The sequence below is a fragment of the Neoarius graeffei genome, chromosome 20, assembly GCF_027579695.1.
Source record: "Neoarius graeffei isolate fNeoGra1 chromosome 20, fNeoGra1.pri, whole genome shotgun sequence".
Taxonomy (NCBI): Eukaryota; Metazoa; Chordata; class Actinopteri; order Siluriformes; family Ariidae; genus Neoarius; species Neoarius graeffei.
In genome coordinates, this window is record NC_083588.1 from 21953827 (window position 1) to 21968539 (window position 14713).

Consider the following 14713-nt stretch of genomic DNA (forward strand, 5'->3'; position numbering starts at 1 on the left):
AAGCCTCTTAATGACTTGTCAGTTGCCCCGCTCTTCCATTTTCTGTCCAATTAATTCTTTTCTTCCTTTCCGGATAAAGGCAAACAATAGGGGCCCTGCACACACACACACACACACACACACACACACACACACACACACACACACACACACACGCAATAAATCATTAAAATTCAGTAACAGCTCTCTCTCCATCACTTAGGGAAGGGCTGCTTTGCATGCATGCCAAAGCCCAGCTTGAAATTCTACCCAGCAGAAAAGAGTCCTGGACAATTCTGTTCCTTCCCCTACTTTAGTTACATATGAACTTTAGAACAGTGGCGTACAATTTTTTTTACAAAATGTTTACCCACAATTAATAGATGAGTCATGAAAATGAATACCAGCTTGCTCACCACCATTATTGTTATATAGCATAAAAATTAAATTGAATTTTGCATACTGATCTTTCAATATTTACAGAGACTGACTTTTGTGACAAAGGTGTATGAGCTACAGGAGAGGCATGTATCTTTCTCACAGAAGAGAAACAATTCAGATCCATAAACTCACTAATTAGACTTATTTCAGGACTTTCATGCATGGGATATTTCACCATGCACTGATAGAAGACAAGCATTTTGGACATTAGACAGCACATTAAATCATTTATGCTTTACTAGTTGAAAGTGGTTTCACAATCCAGGAAGTTTAAAAAGAAGTGTAAATATATAAATTACTTTGATTACTGCAAATCAATTCCAGTAAAAATCCATTATGAATCTGTTTGAATTTATTTGTACTAAAATGTATTGTGTATTGTGTAAGGTTTAAAATGACAGGGCATGTAATCCTAAGTCATATTTGAGTATGAGTCTCTAAAGTAATTTAAAAAAAAGATCTAGACATTTAAACAAAATTTCAAAGTCAAAATATATATGCAATAATGTTGAATATATACTGAGTATATACTGTTTTACAGTCACAGTTCACACTGAGCCATAATATGCAGTTTAGTAGCTCACAGAAATAATGAGGTGTTAAAGAAAATCATCTGAGTTAAATGTAATTCCAGATCCAAATACTGGCATGCTAAGGCCAGTATTTGGATACTGAGTTTTAATGCAAATCTGACATTAAAAAGCATGAAAATCATTATGGGGCTCAGATTATCCATTAAGAATAAAACATAGTGTTAATTGTGCATACTGATTAAATATTTTACTTGAACAAAATCAAGGAAGTCATGGTTCGGGGGGTGGGGAAAAAGTTTATTGTTTTTCTCACAGATAGGTCCTGCAATTAAGGTTAGCTTTGTTAACACAGAAAAAAAATCACAGCCAACTTTTCAAAAATGACAACAGTAAAACAAAAGAACACTGTCTGACTTTTCACAGCCGGAATAAACCAACATGTTTTGGAAAAGTTATGAGTCTCAAATGTCACTATAACTGGCAAACATTTCTGAAACAACAGGTTAAAAACAAATGATGGGGCAGAGAGATGAACATATTAATTCAACAAAGATTCAACATAATGAAAGGCAATCAAAATAATCACACAGTGGAAAATTTTATATATATATGGCAGCTCTGTAGTGTTTTATATCCCAAAACATCCTATATAAAGAGATGCTTATTTCTGGTGTCCATGCATGTTTTCATTACCCACGAAAATAAAATGTCAGCAAACTTGTTATTTATTTTATCATAAAATTTCAAGGTTTTGGATTTAGATTGAAAAGAAATCAACAAAAAATAAAGACTACAAACTGCATAGGGCTAATTTAACTTGTACACACCTAACACAATTATCTCAGGAGCCTGTTGCACTACATGATAATATATTGGCCTCTTTTGCCTCATCTTTTGCTTCATTTAAATTGTATGGAATGGAAGTGTGTGTGTGTGTGTGCGTGTGTGTGTTTGTTTCATTTTTTTCCAGGAATGCTATATGCTACAATAATACAAATGATTGTAAAGTAGCACAAAGTTCAATATTTTTATCCCCCAACCTTTCACAACCCCCTAAAGAATTTATACAAATATACAACTTAAACACAAGTAATGAGAGAACAATTAACATAAATAGATATGAAATATCTCTAACCAAAAAAGGGGAAAATATTTTTATTAGAATTAAGGAGTGACCAAGAGAATGTTTATAGTTGACTCTTTCTGGTGGCGTATATATTTAAAATAAATTGGTCCCAGTGCATATGTGTATCTGTTTTCTCCATCTGCTTCTTAAAAAGATGTGGCATACTCGTGCTTCTCTCCTACACAAATCAGTGGCATATACACAGTCATTAAAAAAAAAATCCACGAGTAGGCCTATATGTGGGGAATGGAGAGAAACAGTGACAGGTGGTCCTCACAGAGGATTTCTGCTTGCTGTACTAGTGCTATCAGGCTATGCACCGTCCATGGATAAGAGTTTGTTTGGGCGTAGGCAAATTCAGCAGGCACTTTTTCTTCTTCTTCTAGCTTTGAATAAGCAAACATACTGCTTCTTGTCTTGGCTACTGCTATTCCTTCAGAAGTGCTTCCACAGTACAGACAACGTTATACTACCTTATCAAGGCCTCGATAGAGTGGTATAAATCGGCTGCTCCCAAGTTGCAGTGGGACTGTGGGAAGGTGGAATAGACAAGCTATTGAGAATGGTGCCCCCATAGGGCCTCCGCGATGAGTGGAAGTAGGGGTACTGGTAAAGGCTGGAGGCATAGCTGGAATATGGACTGTAGTAGCCAGGGCTTTGCAGGTCTGCATAGTCGCATGGAGAGCTTGGGAAAGAAGCAGTTGAAGTAGTGCAGCTCTGAGCACCATAGGAGCCATAGTCAGAGTGAGAGGGTGAGCTGTGAGAGGGCTCACTGTAGTGACTTGGGCTCAGCTGCTCTGTTTTGATGTGTGGTCTGTGCTGACCCATGTCATTGGATCCAGAGGAAGAGGCAGAGGTTGAAGAGGAAGAAAGGGCTGCTTTTCGGCTCCAGACAGCACCACTGGCCCCAGAGTGGCTGTATGAAGCAGCATAAACACCAGGGTTGGGTTCCGAAACCATGGAGGAGGCTATTGAGTGCCCATTGACAGGAAGATACTGATCAAACTCACGTACATCAAAGGCCTCCATGTTGCTCATGACGTCCGTACTGAGCTCAGATATGTCGACATTGCTGAAGTCAATGTTCTGACGCCCAGTGTCCAGGAGCCGCCGGCTTTCGTTCTTCATATCTTGCTTTCCGCCATGACCATGGTGAAGGTCGGTTTTGGGGGTTGTTGGTGGTGTTGGTGGTCCATGTGGCTGACCTGAAAAAATGTATGAGTGACAAATATTAATTATGTACCAAAATAAGAATTGGTGTCTGAATGTCACTCATTCTATTACATTCAACAGTGTTACAGAGTGTGATTTTCCACCTACAGAGTAAGCATCACCCACCTGGATGGTCTGTGTGATGATGATCAGCTAGTCCTGCCAGGCCACCCATGCCTGGCTCAGCTTTGTACATGTGATGGCTTAGCTCGGCACCAGAGTCAGAGTCGCTTTGTCCTGGCTTCACACTCTTCCTACGCCTCGGTTGGTACTTATAGTCAGGGTGATCTTTCTTGTGCTGTACCCTCAGTCTCTCAGCCTCCTCTACAAAGGGTCGCTTTTCATTCTCTGATAACAAGCTACATTAAGGAAAAAAGTAAAAATGCATTTTCTTATGTATCCTCATTGCCATATGTGTACATTTAAAAATTTAAAATGCAACTATGTGGGCTACTGAAATATTTAAATCCCACATCTTCATCATTCAGGATGACTTCTAATCCAAACCACTTCTGATTAAGACTGCTATAATTCCAAAGAAATTCCATATACCTTAAATGTATTGATATTTACCTAAGGATATCTATGACAGAGGAATCTATGACAATGAAAATAGCAACTAAGAATTTCAAAAATACTGCAGCGACTAGACATCTAGATATGTTGTAGTGCATAAAAAAATCAGGAAATAATTAGGAAATACATATTTAATCCAATTTTCAACCCAGCAAAACCCTTTGGCTAATTTTTAAAATTAATAAATAATAAATAAAATGCAAAATAAAATAAACTAGTTAAACGACTTTAAGTTTTATATATGAATTTAATAATAATAATAATAATAATAATAATAATAATAATAAAGCTCACCGCCAGAGTTTGCCCAGGGTTTTGCTGAGTTCTGCGTTATGAAGATGAGGGTACTGATCGGCCAGCTTTCTTCGCGCCGCCTGCGCCCACACCATAAACGCGTTCATGGGCCTCTTCACGTGCGGCTTGCTCTTGAGCGCGCCGCTGGCTCGCGCAGGCATCGGCACCAGAGACCAGTCGTAGCCTTTGAGCACCTGGGAAACGGCGTCCCGGATACACGCCGGGAATCTGTCATCTTCATCTTCGTCCATTTTTTTGCTTGACGAGAGGAGCAGTCCGTGGCTGTCTGATCCAGCCGGCGAAGAGGGCGCGTCCGAATCCGATTCGTCCTGAGACGCCGAGCTGGAAGTACCTGTCGGACTACACGGTGCGTCCGCCATAGACTTGTCGCGCTCCTCGGTCATTTTTGGGTCCCTCTGGTCAAAATCCTTCTTGATGTCGGTGAAATCTTACGCGTATCCCTTATGTACGGATGGTGTCGATGCTTTAACGCGCTCTTGAAAACTCAGATCTTGTTGTGCAACTCTGTGACAGTCTCTAAAAAGACTTTTGCGCGAAGTTGGAGCGTATCACGCCTCCTCTTACCCCTCATTGGTGGACTACACTGCCATACTACGTTCTTATTGGTGGAGGGCGATTCACAGTCAAATGAAATAACTTGCTTTCATCTAAATAAATCCTTTGGTTGAGATGTACATCCATAACAGGAGATGAACCGTTTCAAAATTTGTGAAGGATTGAAAACCTGAGTTGTTTCTGATATGGATCACATTAATGAATTAAGCTGTGTAAAATCTAATAGCCTAAAAAGGTCTAATTGTTAAACTATTTAATTACAAACATTCAGGACACACACACACACACACACACACACACACACACATATATATATATATATATATATATATATATATATATATATATATATATATATATATATATATATATATATATACCCATCCCAACAGTTTGTAGCACACGTTATGAACAAGCGTTTTACTCTCTTATATACTTACTAATCTGTTTTCTGTTCTGGTGTGTTCTGATGCATCTATGAGCTATTATTTACAATGCTATAAGAAAGTTTCTTAAACAGTTCGTTGAAACTATTTATTGAAATAGTCTCACCATGTAGACAAACGGCTTTTTTTCCCTCCTACTGTTATATGCATATCTATAATCTTATGTTGCAGTTGCATCTAAAATAAATATGCTATAATTAACAGTCTGCATCTTTGCTTTAATGCTGCCTTTTACCTGTCTAATATTTATTTAACGGTCACATCTTATAAGCCTGTAATATGTGAGTTATAGAAGATTTCCAAGGCTAGACGTACCGCATCGTATGGCATCATGCAAATTCAAGTAATGTGATCATACAAACAAAATGGGGTGGGGGGAGGGGGGAACTGTCCTAATTGACGTTTAGCGTTGTAGGATAGGTACAGCTAGGTTCATTACTGGATCAATAATAATTGTAAATAATAATAGTGAAACACACTGAGGAAGTAAGAACAAGTCGGTGAAGATATTCTAATTGCAAATAAGTCCGGCTAGACCTTTAGGGAGGTTCTCATTAAGATCACTTCACTAATTCCTCTATCAGCTCGGAGGCGCTCACAGACAAAAATGCCAAGAATTTGCTTTTGAAGACGCGCTAACGTGAATCCTCTGCCAAGAGGGATTCGAGAGCGTTGTCTAAGAGGTGCAGGGTGGTTGTACGTGGTTAAACCAAGTCCACAGTTTTAACAGGTGAGTCCAGCCACTTAATTAAAATAAATAAATAAATAAATAAAGCACTGCTCATTTTACTTTGTCATCTTGCTACTGTATTTTTCAGCCATTAACCATGTTATGTGGGGAACTAATCTCAACACTACTGGGTTTAGTGAATAAACAGAAATTGATTAAGAGCTACTGCTGATAACAACCCTATCGGTTTATGTCATTTACTGTAGTCTTTCAAAAACAACACCAACATCACTTGTTAAAACAACACAGACAGCCAATCAATACATTTGCTATTAATCCAGGTAAAAATAATTGTCATGTCATGGGATCAACATTTTCCACGAAAAGAGGGTTTTCATGGAAGAATCTCTCTCTCTCTCTCTCTCTCTCTCTCTCTCTCTCTCTCTCTCTCTCTCATATACGAGGGTAAGTCAAAAAGTTCTAAGACAAATTGAAAAAAATCTTTTTTATGAAAATAACAAAGCTATTTCTCTTTTATCCTCCATTTAAGTCTAAACACTTCTGCAAGCAGTGTTTCCATCGGATAATTCATTATTTGTAGAATTGTGGGGGATGTCTTTCACACCTTTTGAAATTATAACATCTGTCTTAGAACTTTTTGACTTACCCATATATATATATATATATATATATATATATATATATATATATATATATATATATATATATAAGATAGGTAGATGATAGGTAGGTAGGTGCAGTAGACAGATTGATCAGACATATGACAGCCACACTGTGGAGTTGGCACTGTCTTCATTTGAATGTAAACAGAGACCAGAGTTATGCAAATACTTTAGGGATGCTATATAAAGAATACTCTGTTGTATTACTGTAATAAAACAAAGGCCTCTGTCCACCATTTATATCACTGAGGAAAAATGGGACATTAAAACTTAAAGGTCTCTTTGTTATTCCCTTCAACAGGTTGCTAAGTTCAAAAGGAAGTCAACTTCTGACAACAGTTTATTTGTTAAAGGCTGTAAATGGAGGGGGAAAATAGACAAATATTTGACTTTAAAAGAACCAAACCTAAATGCTAGCGGCAGAGTGTGAGAAAGACACATGATGATGAACAGCAGAGATTGAATCACTGCCTTTTTCATTAGTGTGCCTTTGTATTCAGTTATTGCAATTTGATTTTTATCATTGACATTCACATGGAAAGGCAAGATATGTTTCACTTGCCAGGCATGTTGGAAGCTTGTTTAATGCTTGCAGTAGGTGGCTGGGATAACAATGCAGACAGAGACCTGTGGATTTTATTCACATGAAGAGAGAGTAACAAGAGATTTTCTTTACATTATGGATTCTTCATATTCTTAAAATGAATTGTACAATGGTAAATTGTATAGGCAATGATGATGTGAAGCTAGATTTCTGTGAGGTAAGTGATTTTCTTTTTCTTTTTTTTCGCTTTTTAAAATTGTGCATGGTGCAAATGGAAAAGAGAAGAAAATGTTTTTAGAAGTGTAAAATCAAATAAATATCTGACAAAAGTATCTTGCAGCTGATGTAATGGTATTCCTATTTTCATCTATTTACCTCTCTAAAATTCCTGTTTCAAGGTACAGCTATAAAAACAAACACTTTTAATGGTGATCACCATTAAAAGTGTTTTTTAATTTTTTTCCCATATGTTTTGCAGTTTCTGGACATTGTAACTTGCTTACAGATCATTTAGGTTGAGTTTTTATTGGCCTATATTTTTAGGGTTTATTCTCATTCTTGCAAATATGATTCTATATGAAAGTGAAAAATGAGTGGCTCTATGTTATGTGTTATATCAGTAATTCACATTCAGTTCACTGATTTCTTTTCTTGGTTCAGTTTGGGTCATAGTTTGCATAGTGTTTCTCTTAGCTTGGTCATAATGAAAAACACTGCTGTAGCTTATATTTAGTCTAAATTGGTGATTGTAGTTACACTTTAACTAAAGAGACAAGGGGTCATTTGATACCAAAGTCCGATGAACAGATGTGGTCCATATCCAAACAAATGTTGAACTTCTGTAAGGAACTACAAGGAATGCTGAAAGGACAGGGGCATCTGGCATACAAGGGAGGATCGTGAAAGCTCTTGCTCAGCAAAAAAAAAAAAAAATTAGAGGACGGCTCAGTTTCAGCTCACAATTAATGATAGAAAAAGAGGCAAGGCAGAAGCATAACATTGACCGACAGCTGGTTTCACTTGCCGCCAAGTGGTGGGATCGGCTGGTGGTTTCGGTGGGCTCTGGTGTCAGAAGAAGGGAAAGGCAGGAAAAGAACGGCAGTAAAATGAATCCAGTACTTGACCTTCACTGCTCTGTGTGCTGTGGAAAGTCCACTGCACCCCATGTTCAGAGAGAGAGAAAGAGGGAGTGACAGAGAGAGAGAGAGAGAGAGACAGTCACATGAACTCAGAATGTCCCAGTGTGGGACGGAAGGTTTTAATTTCAGCTTGTGTGATTCCTCAAAGGGGGGATTTGGTTAGAGACAGACCAAGCAAAGCCTGCTATAGCTTGGTTCTCCCAGACTGTGGTCAGATTTACCCCTACAAGTGCATAACACTCTCCAGTTTAAATAATGCACATCCTAGATTGAATTACAAAATTGTTCACAGGGAGCTCTCAAGCCTTGTTTCACCACTATTATAAAATCTGTTTGTCATGACCACTTTTTTTTGAGACATTGGAAATCATGGGTGCAGTCAATCAATAATCTGTTTCTCAGACTTCTCAGAATTATTCTGATGAGCATATGATGGTGACTCAATTCTGATAGAATCTCAGTGGTACAAATTTATAAATATATTAGGAAACATTTGCTATTATGTTGTGTTTTTGGACATTGTTTCTGATTTTTTGCTGTGGAACTGCATGCTACTGCTGCACTGCTATGTTACTGGAGCCTTCACCATTCAGACTATAAACACAAGGATATGAACTCTCCCCTCCCCTTGTCTTTTTGCCCTTTTGTTCACCCAGGCTGCTAGAGACACAGCCAAACCACACACTAAACAAGCTCATACAGCTACTGAACCACAACACAGCTCTGTGAATTTGGGAGAAAATTAAAAGTCTCTCTCTGTCTTTTGCTTTGTTTGTTCTCTCTCTCTCTCTCTCTCTCTCTCTCATTGAACAGTTCTCCTGGAATGGAGTTTTGCAACTTTGCATTATGTAAATAGCTTATGGAGTTGCCCATATTCTGCCCACTTCTCATCTCATTATCTCTAGCCGCTTTATCCTTCTACAGGGTCGCGGGCAAGCTGGAGCCTATCCCAGCTGACTACGGGCGAAAGGCGGAGTACACCCTGGACAAGTCGCCAGGTCATCACAGGTATTCTGCCCACTTCTTTTATTTAAAAAAAATAATTTTAAAAATCCTGTTAGATCCTTTAAAGTTAAAAGGTGTTTGTACAACCCACCCGCTCCCTCTCCTAGTGTAAACAGTTGATGTTTTCTGTATCTGAAGTTTGGCAGATGTGTTTTGCACATCTGGACAACTTACTGGCTCATGGACCTGCAGATGTTCAAGTAAGCAATCAATTTGAATTTTACTGGTTCTAATCATGCCCCACCCCCAAACAATTTTTGCAAGTTAGGCCATCCTATTGACATATGACCCCCTGCTTCCCTAAATTCATTCCATAAAAACATCTTAATGAGGGGTTCACTCAGCCAATTGAAGGTTTTATTTAAACCTATTAGTAGGCTCACAGAGATGCTTGAGAGGTGCAGGCAGAGGGTAGGTGTTTTGTACTGAAGGAAACAATTAGTACAAACCATGCAGAATGAATTTGCCTGAAACCATTTTTTTTAATGCCATAAGGAAACCATTTCAAGTAGTTCCAGATTTTATTGTGGGGAAAAAGGGAGGGCTGTAGTATACCATGTCATTTCTGATTATTTCAGATCTTGTCTGCTGCACAACCACACATTTTTAATGGTGAACTGAAAAAAAAAATATATACACACACACACACACACACACACACACACACACACACACAGTGGTGCTTGAAAGTTTGTTAACCCCTGAGAATTTTCTATATTTCTGCATAAATATGACCTAAACCATCATCAGATTTTCACACAAGTTCTAAAAGTAGATAAAGAGAACCCAGGTAAACAACTTGGTCAGTTATTTATTGAGGAAAATGATCCAATATTACATATCAGTGAGTGGCAAAAGTATGTGAACCTTTGCTTTCAGTATCTGGTGTGTGTGTGTGTGTCAAATCAAATCAAATCAAGTTTATTTGTACAGCGCTTTTAACAATAAACATTGTCGCAAATCAGCTTTACAGAATTTGAACGACTTAAAACATGAGCTAATTTTATCCCTAATCTATCCCCAATGAGCAAGCCTGTGGCGACGGTGGCAAGGAAAAACTCCCTCAGACGACATGAGGAAGAAACCTCGAGAGGAACCAGACTCAAAAGGGAACCCATCCTCATTTGGGCAACAACAGACAGCCTGACTATAATCTTAACAGTTTTAACAGGTATAACCCTCAACTGTCCTCATGGGGCCGTCCTTCACAGGAGTGGGGCGATAAAACTCCGACCAGACACAGGGCACCAGGATGGATCAAGCAGGTCCAAGGGGCAGAAGAGGCCAGCATCTCAATCCCAGGATCAACATGTAACTCAGAGGGACAGATGGGGGGGGGGGGGGGAGAGAAAGAAAACACGTTGTTAGGTATGCCCTAAAAATGACAAGTATTAAATCTGTGTGGTAGGCTCGCAGAGACGAGAGTCTTTACATCAGGCATGACGCACAATGGCATGTTAATATGGTAAAAAATATATCATGACCTGCTCTGGCTGGATGCTTGATTGGGTGATGGGAGCACACTCCTCAGCAATGATGAGATGCAGATGGGACCCTTAGGCCTGGCCAAGACAATTCAGTTACATTTCACCGGGTCTGGGACATGCGACAGAATGTCTGACGGCCGATTCCCTGCAGGCTACGATAGCCAGTCGAGGTCCCCACCGTCTCCACCAAAAGATTTCCTGTTGACTCCATGTAACTCAGAGGGACAGATTTGGGGTGGGGGGGGGAGAGAAAGAAAACACAGGTGGTTAGGTAAGCCCAATGTCACCTGAATAAGTAGGAACAGTATACATATTGCACCGAGTACAAGCAGGGACTCCGGCAACTAACTATGACAGCATAACTAAAAGGAGAGAGCCAGAAGGTAACACAGGCATGAGGGAGCCCCGGGACATAAAGCAGCCAGCCACTGCACCGTCAACAAACTCGAGTGAGCAAGCGAGTGGGGACTGACAGCATCCATACATCCCAGTTTACCAAAACACTCTATGTCTGAGGACCCTCCAGATCTACTCCTTTACCTCATAAACACCATTAACAAAAGGCTTGACTAAACAGATATGTTTTCAGCCTAGACTTAAATGCTGAGACTGTGTGTGTGTGCATGTGTGTGTTCACTGCTTCAGATGGGTTAAATGCAGAGAGGAAATTTCACAAGTGTGTGATGAATAAAGTTGTGCTTTGCTTTTTTTGATGGTGGGCTCATGAACATTAACATTAGCCGATGTGAGAGAGGCCTTCAGTTGCTCAGAAGTTACCCTGGGGTCCTTTGTGACCTCACCGACTATTACATGCCTTGCTCTTGGAGTGATCTTTGTTGGTCGACCACTCCTGGGGAGGGTAACAATGGTCTTGAATTTCCTCCATTTGCACACAATCTGTCTGACTGTGGATTGGTGGAATCCAAACTCTTTAGAGATAGTTTTATAACCTTTTCCAGCCTGATGAGCATCAACAACGCTTTTTCTGAGGTCCTCAGAAATCTCCTTTGTTCGTGCCATGATACACTTCCACAAACGTGTTGTGAAGATCAGACTTTGATAGAGCCCTGTTCTTTAAATAAAACAGGGTGCCCACTCACACCTGATTGTCATCCCATTGATTAAAAACACCTGACTCTAATTTCACCTTCAAATTAACTGCTAATCCTAGAGGTTCACATACTTTTGCCACTCACAGATATGTAATATTGGATCATTTTCCTCAATAAATAAATGACCAACTATAATATTTTTTGTCTCATTTGCTTAACTGGGTTCTCTTTATCTACTTTTAGGACTTGTGTGAAAATCTGATGATGTTTTAGTTCATACTTATGCAGAAATATAGAACATTCTAAAGGGTTCACAAACTTTCAAGCACCACTGTATATATAAACACACACACACACAGATACATACTAGTGCATCTCAAACAAAAAGAATATCATGGAAAAGTTCAATATTTTCCATCAGTTATTTAAGAAAGTGAAAACTTAATATATTCAAGACACATTACATGTAAACTAAAATATTTCAAGGATTTTTTTTATTTTAATTTTGATAATTATGGCATACAGTGCAAAAAATATTTCAAAATATTAGAGTATTTCATTTCATGTTTGAGTAAAACAGGATAAATAATGTGTATCTGTCAGTCTAGTTCAGTACATGCAACTACAATCATGGGAAAGACTGCTGACTTGACAGTTGGCCTGAAGATGATCATTGACACCCTCCACAAGGAGGGTAAGCCACAGAAGGTCACTGCTGAAAAAGCTGGTTGGAAAAAGGTGCAAAAGCAACAGGGATAACTGCAGCCTTGAGAGGTTTGTCAAGAAAAGTTAATCAAAGAAACTGGGAGAGCTATACAAAGAATGCACTGAGGCTGGTGTCAGTGCATCAGGAGCCACCATCTTCAGGAAAGGGGCTACAACTGTCACATGCCTAATATCAGGCCACTCCTGAACCAGAGACAATGTCAGAACCATCTTACCTGGGCTAAGGAGAGAAAGAACTGGACTGTTGCTCATTAGTCCAAAGTCCTCTTTTGATATGAAAGTACAACTTGCATTTCACTGGGAAATCAAGGTCGTAGAGTCTGGAGGAAGAATGGAGAGGCACAAAATCCAAGATGTTTGAAGTCCAGTGTGAAGTTTCTGCAGTCTGTGATGATTTGAGGTGCCATGTCATCTGCTGGTGGTGGTCCACTGTGTTTTATCAAGTCCAAAGTCAACCCAGCTGTCTACCAGGAGATTTTAGGGCACTTCATGCTTCCATCTGCTGACAAGCTTTATGGAGATGCCAATTTCCTTTTCCAGCAGGACTTAGCACCTGCCCACTGTGCCAAAACTACAACAAAATGGTTTGCTGACCATGTAATTACTATGTGTGATTGGCCAGCCAACTCACCTGACCTGAACCCCATAGAGAATCTATAGGGTATTTTCAAGAGGAAGATGGAAAACACCCAAACCAAAAATACAGATGAGCTGAAGGCCGCTATCAAAGCAACCTGGGCTTCAATGACACCTCAGCAGTTCAGCAGGCTGATTGCCCCCATGCTACACCACACTGATGCCCTAATTCATGATAAAAGAGCCCCAACCAAGTATTGAGTGTATAAAAGAACATAGTTTTCAGAAGTTGAACATTTCTGTCTTGTAAGTCCTTTTTTTTATTGATCTTAGGAAATATTGTAATATGTTATCTATCTATCTATCTATCTATCTATCTGGACACGAGTGTTTTACTGGGAAATATGCCACTCATATTTTTCATACAAGCTATGTCCAAGACATGGAGAACAAAAACCATGACATAAATCTCCATGTGTCACTCATGAGGAAAACAATAAATAGTTTTGATGAATTTGGGTACATTTTGTTTGTGAATGTGTCAATATAATAAAAAAGAACACCACACCTTGGCTTGAAGATATGAAGTTTATCTTGTTTTGAAAAACTTGCATTTTTCATACAAAATACATTGCAGATCTCAGTGACATATTTTCTGATATTTCATTCCAATGATGTCACTCGCAGTGTTTTCCCGCTGACTAGATGCATGTTGTCACAATAGCAAACTGGTCCAAAATAAAAAGTCTTTAGATTAACTTGCATAATTTTTATGGTGGATGTGTCCAAATAATATAAAGAACATTAAATGATTGTGTGAAGATATGAAGTTTATCTTCTCATGTTGAACATATTTCCACTCGTTCACTTCACTCAGTCATGAATATGTTCACCACTCGAAGATAAACTTCATATTTTCAAGCAACCGTCTAAGATCCTATATTTGTATGTATGTACAGTATGTACTGTATATATATATATACACACACATATATATATAATCTCATCTCATTATCTCTAGCCGCTTCATCCCTCTACAGGGTCGCAGGCAAGCTGGAGCCTATCCCAGCTGACTACGGGCGAAAGGCGGGGTACACCCTGGACAAGTCGCCAGGTCATCACAGGGCTGACACATAGACACAGACAACCATTCACACCTACGGTCAATTTAGAGTCACCAGTTAACCTAACCTGCATGTCTTTGGACTGTGGGGGAAACCAGAGCACCCGGAGGAAACCCACACGGACATGGGGAGAACATGCAAACTCCACACAGAAAGGCCCTCGCCGGCCCCGGGGCTCGAACCCAGGACCTTCTTGCTGTGAGGCGACAGCGCTAACCACTACACCACCGTGCCGCCATATATATATATATATATATATATATATATATATATGCGCCTGCCTATGGTCCTCGTCATCTCTGCCGATAGGGAACTCTCGCATGATGTCTGTCACGACACCTTTCTCATCGCAGAGTTTGTGCCTCGGACAGCACATGGCCTTTCTTAGTCTGAGCACACCAGGTATCTCAGTTGGCAGTAAGTTGGTACCAGGAGGCTGGATGAAACCGAATGTCTTTAGGTCTTGCTTGACACAGTCTTTCCAGTGTTTTTTTGGTCTGCCTCTCTTTCCTTCAGCAAGTTCC

The 14713-nt window shown here is 39.4% G+C and overlaps 1 protein-coding gene across 1 annotated transcript; it reads right to left on the bottom strand.

Annotated features, from left to right (window-relative positions):
* Nucleotides 1-1229: 1229 nt before the first annotated feature.
* On the bottom strand, nucleotides 1230-4694 carry sox8a (SRY-box transcription factor 8a). Its single transcript, XM_060901402.1, has 3 exons — nucleotides 4162-4694; nucleotides 3418-3650; nucleotides 1230-3284 (listed from the first exon to the last, which is right to left on the bottom strand). The coding sequence occupies exons 1-3, from the start codon at nucleotides 4563-4565 to the stop codon at nucleotides 2557-2559; spliced, it is 1365 nt and encodes a 454-aa protein (XP_060757385.1). The 5' UTR covers nucleotides 4566-4694; the 3' UTR covers nucleotides 1230-2556.
* Nucleotides 4695-14713: the final 10019 nt, after the last annotated feature.

Coding starts and splice junctions, on each gene's coding strand:
- sox8a (XM_060901402.1), bottom strand. CDS start 4,565: ATGACCGAGGAGCGCGACAAGTCTATGGCGGACGCACCGTGTAGTCCG. Junction 3,651..4,161: donor ACCCTGGGCAAACTCTGGCG/GTGAGCTTTATT, acceptor TCCTTAATGTAG/CTTGTTATCAGAGAATGAAA. Junction 3,285..3,417: donor TCATCACACAGACCATCCAG/GTGGGTGATGCT, acceptor ACATTTTTTCAG/GTCAGCCACATGGACCACCA.